General features: G+C 36.7%; 1 protein-coding gene across 1 annotated transcript; it reads left to right on the forward strand.

Moving 5' to 3' along the window:
* The first annotated feature begins 482 nt into the window (after positions 1–482).
* LOC126590777 (uncharacterized) lies at positions 483–5,482 on the forward strand. Its single transcript, XM_050256286.1, has 12 exons — positions 483–689; positions 805–955; positions 1,061–1,138; positions 1,239–1,354; positions 1,574–1,627; positions 2,318–2,405; positions 2,510–2,602; positions 2,781–2,821; positions 2,990–3,043; positions 3,176–3,339; positions 4,627–4,696; positions 5,148–5,482. The coding sequence occupies exons 1-12, from the start codon at positions 591–593 to the stop codon at positions 5,271–5,273; spliced, it is 1,134 nt and encodes a 377-aa protein (XP_050112243.1). The 5' UTR covers positions 483–590; the 3' UTR covers positions 5,274–5,482.
* Positions 5,483–6,325: the final 843 nt, after the last annotated feature.

A 6,325-nucleotide genomic window follows, 5' to 3' on the forward strand; every position in this document is an offset into this window, starting at 1 on the left:
ATTACGTGATGGTTAGTTTGATTATTGGGTGTGAATTTATTGATAAATTACTTTTCTTGTTAATTTTATCTTGTACTTAATAGTAACTAGTATATGGACACACACGAAGTGTGTTGAACATTTTTTTCATTTTTGTTTTTAAAATGGAAGGAGAGAGAGAGAACATGGAGTGGAGACAGAGGCGAGAGAGGTTATTCATTTTATAATATTAGAGATATATTAGAATATAATGCGGGTGAGGTTTTACAAAAAACAGTAAAACGTGGTTTGTATGAAATTACAACATTGTTCATATTTTTTTTTATTTTTGTTTAGTTTTGATTAGAGGCTTAAAAAGATAATTTTATAGGATTTTTGGTTGAGAATTACAGTTCTATTAATATGTAGTTTATATTATACAATAAGATAATAAAAACGTTTCACATTTAAAGTTTAAATTAGGTTAAATGGTGGAAATAAAATTTCCCAAACAGTAAACAGATAAACTAGAAACAACTCCGAAACCCAGGAGCCGCAATCAAACCAAAACCCGGAAGGGCAGAAGGAGAATTGGAGCACAACAGCAAACATTGGGAGAAAGAAACAAAACAATGAGCAAGAACATCTCTCTGATTCTGATGGGTTGCGGCGGCGTTGGGCGTCAGCTCCTCCAGCACATTGTCTCCTGCCGATCACTTCACGCCAAACAGGTACTGCTTACATTCCATTTCCCAATCATTCTTCCAAATTCATTGCCTCCGGTTGTTGTTGTTGTTGATGTGCGGTATTGATGGGATAATCTTGATGTGGGCGGGCACGGGGCAGGGAATCCACCTGAGAGTAGTGGGAGTAAGCGACAGTAAATCCTTACTCGTTGCATCCGACGCTTTCACCATGGAGCTGCCTGATGACTTTTTATTGGAAGTTTGCCGGGCCAAGTCGAATGGCGCTTCTCTCTCCACGCTCAGTGGTTATGGTAACTTCACTTCCCCGTGAAATTATGAGATGATTAATTGGGTTTTCGATCTTTTGTTTTAGCTGGTGTTTGTTTCGTATGCTTAGTATTTGTTATTTTGTAAAGGGGAGTTCCAGGTATTCACGAATTCGGAATCAACCAAAAAGATTGTAGATGTTGCTGCATTCTTGGGTAAATCAACAGGTTCGTGGCGTGTGTGATGATCTTTTGCAATCTTTTCACCAAAATGAACGATTTCAACTTCATTTGTTTGAAATTTTTGTTTTGTTTTCGTTTTGCAAAGGTTTGGCACTTGTCGATTGCTCTGCCAGTTCTGATACTATTCCGGTACTAACCCAAGCGGTGGATTTGGATTGTTGCGTTGTCATGGAAAATAAGAAGCCTCTTACTTCAACAATGGTACTAAACTTTTTCAGTAATGTTCTAATACCAAGAAATATTGATAGTGACAAATTTTATTCTTACGGCAATCAATGCAAATGTTCATTCTGATTGTAAATACGAGGTAAAAGGGCTTCGTTCTGCTCTTTTCTCGTTCATTTTACTTGTATATCACTGATTTCTGGTAGTTTAACTTCCACACCACCCAAAGATGCATTATGCATTTCTCACCTACAGGAGGACTATGACAAATTAGTTTCTCACCCACGTCACATTCGTCATGAGTCAACTGTAAGTTCACTTCTTGCTCCAGTTATTGATTTGTGCTGTGAATTATGACCAGGACATGAAAAGTAGAGTGTGTTTAGAGATGAATTGCTTAGTCTTGTTCATCTATATGGTCTACTTTCGTTTTTGACTTATAATCTGATTCTTATCACAATTGATTGAACCTCAGAATTTTTGGTTTACTCATAACATATCCACGATTTTCCCCAACTTATTGTTGACTTCTTATGAAAATTACAGTCAGTCGCCTCTTCATTCCATATTTTTTTTTTAAAACCATTTCACGCAAATTAACAAAAGAAATACTATAGTTAGATCAGTTCTGTAGCTCAAAGGAGCAACAATAGTACATAACTGAAAATGTAAAGAAGATTTTATATTGAAAACTACCTTAAGGCCTGCATTTTTTACTTTTCTTCCTCCTCCTGCATCATTTTTATTTTGTTGTTGTTGTCACCCTTTGCATCCTCTGTAGCAGCTAATTACTGTCATAGACACCCATTTGTTCATTTGCACACACCATCTGTCCAGCATGATACATACATGTGTAATTCTAATTCATATGCCTTGCTCAAGTGGAATAAAACTCTAATAACTGGTAGTGTTCATTGTTTACTATAATTTTATTGTGCTTTCTCTCTATATACGTTCATTTTCTTGCAATTTCCCCTGAATTGATTTTAGATTTGGTAGGTTGGTGCTGGCCTCCCTGTCATAGCATCCTTAAATCGCATACTGTCATCTGGAGATCCTGTCCACCGCATTATCGGGAGTTTGAGTGGTACCAAAGTTTTCCCTTGGCTTTCTTGCATTTTTAACATAAGCCACCTGCATGTAACTGAGTATTCATACTGATATATGTTTCGTCTTATGTACATGTGATAGGGACATTGGGGTATGTAATGAGTGAGCTTGAAGGTGGAAAGCTACTAAGTCAAGTTGTTCGTTCTGCTAAAAACCTGGGTTACACTGAACCAGGTTTTGAATGTTTTTAACTTTGTAGTAAATCACGGATTGATCATCTGAAGTTTATATTATCCTTTTTATTTATTGAGTTATTATCTCCCACTGTATATAAGTAGGACTAAGAAGTATGTCTTGAGCTTCGTGAGCATTTGTCAGTGTGGTCACTTTTGACTTTATATTGTAATTGCAGATCCACGCGATGACCTTAGTGGGATGGATGTTGCAAGAAAGGTGTGGACATGGTTTTTTGTGTGCGTTTAAATTCACTTTAATCAGCTGAAAGTTCAAACAACAATGCCATAATATGAAAGAAAACTCGAACGATATGATGAGAATATAAATGATTTGATGTTGAAGCTCTAGCAATACTTCATAAATTTCTAATACCATCTTACACAGGCTTTGATACTAGCTAGGCTTCTTGGTCAGCGCATTAACTTGGATGCCATTAAGGTTGGTACTATCTACTGCTTATATATATATATATATATATATATATATATATATGATTTATCACACTTGCTCTTATGTTCATGTTGTGAACTTATATTTTATTACTTTTATGATCGCTATTTCATTGTTTAGATTGAGAGTTTATATCCTGAAGAAATGGCACCTAGTGTAATGTCTATTGAAGACTTTCTGGGAAGTGGGCTATTATTGCTCGATAAAAATATCCAAGAGAGAGTCTCTAAGGCTTCTTTGGATGGGAAGGTGCTACGTTATGTCTGTGTGATTGAGGACTCAAGGTACTCTTTTCTACATTTATGTTCAAAATGCAATATGCTGAAAGAAGCACTCTCTCGAGCGTGTATTTATGTTTGCGTTGTTTCTTAGTTTGTCAGTGTGCATGTGTTCATATAAGCAAAGGTCCATTGTTCCCTATATGTAAGGCACTTGGATTCAGTTAATGGATGGTTTGGATTACGAAGCACCTATTTTTTTTCATTAGGTCACAAAGACTCGGTTAGACTTCCAAATTAGGTTTGGTAAGTTGTGTTAAAATATGAAGGCGCTTGTTGAGGACGGTGTCTTCATTTTACAGTCACCCCATAATGGTATTGTTGGTATTCCGTGGAGAGAGAAAAGGGTCCAGTGTGAATCCAGGTGAGAGAAATATTCATTGGAACCAATTTTATGAAACCTAGATTGGTAGGTGTTGTGTATATATAAATGCGTTCAAATGTATTTTTGGTGATTTTCCAATTTTGTTCTGAATTGTAAACATAAATGCTTATAGATGAAAGCAAGCCAACGTATAGAACTTTTTATTTTGGTAATTTTGTATCCTTATTTTAACAAAAAAAAAAAAAAAAAAAAAAAAAGGTTGCATCTCGCCATAATTGACCACGCCAAACTTTTTTCTTGGTGGACCCATGGTTGGTTGCTTGCCAACGTAGTCTGTCTAGCAGTTGGTATTGGCCCAAGCTAGGTTACCCTAAGGAATAAGATGTTGTAGATCAGGGTAATAAACACATCTTTGTCAAGAATACACTACAAATGTACTTCAAGTTGTTTATTCATCGTTACAGATGGCTTAGAGGCAGTTGTTCATCCTCTTTCATCTAGTCAAACTTCTTTATATTCTCATACTCCATCTGAGAATATTAGAACGATCAACACAAAAAGTAAGGTAGGAAACAGAAAATGTTAAAAGGAGGCTTTATGCATCTTCTGAAAACTCTTTAGGACTTCTTGATCCTTCAAAGTGGAAAGCGGGCATTATATGTATATTTCTGTTGTTCTTTATGGTCATGATCATGATAACCAATCTTTTGAATGCAGTACCGTAAAAATTTTGTGAATTTTGAGTTACATCCTCTCATTCTACTACGTTACGCTTGTGATTTTGCATATCATATACTAACTTGGTCATGATCATGATAACCGAATGCAGTACTGTAAAAATTTTGTGAATTTTGAGTTGCATCCTCTCATTCTACTACGTTACGCTTGTGATTTTGCATATCATATACTAACTTGGGTATTTTAGTGACTCCTTTGGTGTGATACTAACTGATCCCAGCTTTTGGTAGTTGTGAAGTTGGCATTCAAGAGCTTCCCAAGGATTCTGCTTTAGGAAGGCTGAGAGGAAGTGACAATGTTGTAAGCCCATTTCTTTACAAATTTACTTTTGAAAGTTAAATAAAGATATTTTTTGACAATGCACAAATGAAAATAAAGTGGACATGCGATATAAACCTTACACTGTGCAATTCATTAATCGCACCTCAGGTCTTGTATTAGAGTTTTCATGGATGAGATTATTCTGGAAAGCAAGGTCATGTATCAAATTTCTTCGTCAACTTGTTCCTGGGAGACATAAGGAGGGAGACAAAATTATAGATTTCACTACGAAATGGTCAATAACAAAGAGAAGTTTGACCATTTATGGAACGAATCTTGAATTGACGATCAAAGTTCCAAAACAAATAGTTAGCATATAGTGGAATTGGACAGAAAATCAAAGTTACTTAAAAGTAATTTGCGTATATTGATCATTTCGTTAATAGCACAGATGAAGCTTGGCAATTCTTAACTGTTTATGAATTTGCAGTTGGAGGTTTACAGTCGATGCTATAAAGACCAACCGCTGGTGATTCAAGGAGCTGGAGCCGGCAATGATACTACAGCAGCTGGTGTCCTTGCTGATATCGTTGATATTCAGGATTTATTTCCTTGAACGCTTTTTCTGTAGGTTACATCGGAGAAACTCGATGCAGATACGTTGTTTAGTATCTTTATGAGGTTATGCATCTGGGATTTTAGAGATCTCACCTTCCAGAATGTAGCGATGCATTTTGCTAATAATTGGGGACTTGGAGATTTAGCGATGCATTTGGCAGTTAAAATCTTACATCAAGGAAATGCCGCAACGGTTCAGACTATCAACTGCTAATTTTGTTTCAAAGAAACTGACAAATCATGATCTTGTTACTAGGAAAAGATAAGGTCTGAGTTACGGGAAAGTGTCAGATGGGTACATCTTCTTCGGTGATCAATTTCTTATAGATGATAAAGGCGACCGATACAAATCTACCACAAAAGATGATAAAGGCGATAAATCTGGCACCAAATGCACGCATAAAACCCTTGCTAAAACAGCGAGGCAATGTCAAACTATCTCTAAAATAGTGAGGCCACATCAACTTAAGAAAGAGAGACATTCGTACCCAATAAATGGCAGCGAGGTGGGTGTTGATTTTAACCCTTGTGTGTTTCGGATAACTTTGAGGCGTAAAAGCTGAATTAATTGGCCTTACCAAAATATCAAGGCTCCCAAATGTTGCGTGCACGAACTTGGCCAAGGAATTGATGATAACCGGTGACAGACCTAACTTGTGGAGCTTATTAGATGTTGCTGCTCTTCCCCTCTTCTCATCCCTGTAAGTCAACACTACCACCACCCCTTGAGATGCAAGCTGCCCCTTGAGACCTAACTTGTGGATTCTTCTGCCTAGAAGTAATATTGCTAAGCAAATATATACCAAATTTTGTGTTTCTATTTGAGCCAAATCACCTGTTTATGTAATGCTTATACACTAAATGCTCTTGTTTGCACTTCTTTTTCACAGACGTTTCTTGCTAAGTATCTATACGAGAGCCTTCAATCTGTCCCCAATGTTCTCAGAGCACGTCTTTCGGGCGGCTCTTTGTTCTTTCAACGTAGCGGAACATACACCCTACTGATCTAGCTACTTTTCTTGACCAACAAGTATCAGAACAAACAGCGTT

This window comes from Malus sylvestris, chromosome 11 (assembly GCF_916048215.2).
Source record: "Malus sylvestris chromosome 11, drMalSylv7.2, whole genome shotgun sequence".
NCBI lineage: Eukaryota > Viridiplantae > Streptophyta > Magnoliopsida > Rosales > Rosaceae > Malus > Malus sylvestris.

Bases quoted from the DNA above. Each gene is read 5' to 3' on its own strand.
- LOC126590777 (XM_050256286.1), top strand. From the start codon at position 591: ATGAGCAAGAACATCTCTCTGATTCTGATGGGTTGCGGCGGCGTTGGG. The intron at 1,628-2,317 runs GTAAGTTCACTT...TAGATTTGGTAG, and splicing joins ACATTCGTCATGAGTCAACT to GTTGGTGCTGGCCTCCCTGT. The intron at 4,697-5,147 runs GTAAGCCCATTT...ATGAATTTGCAG, and splicing joins TGAGAGGAAGTGACAATGTT to TTGGAGGTTTACAGTCGATG.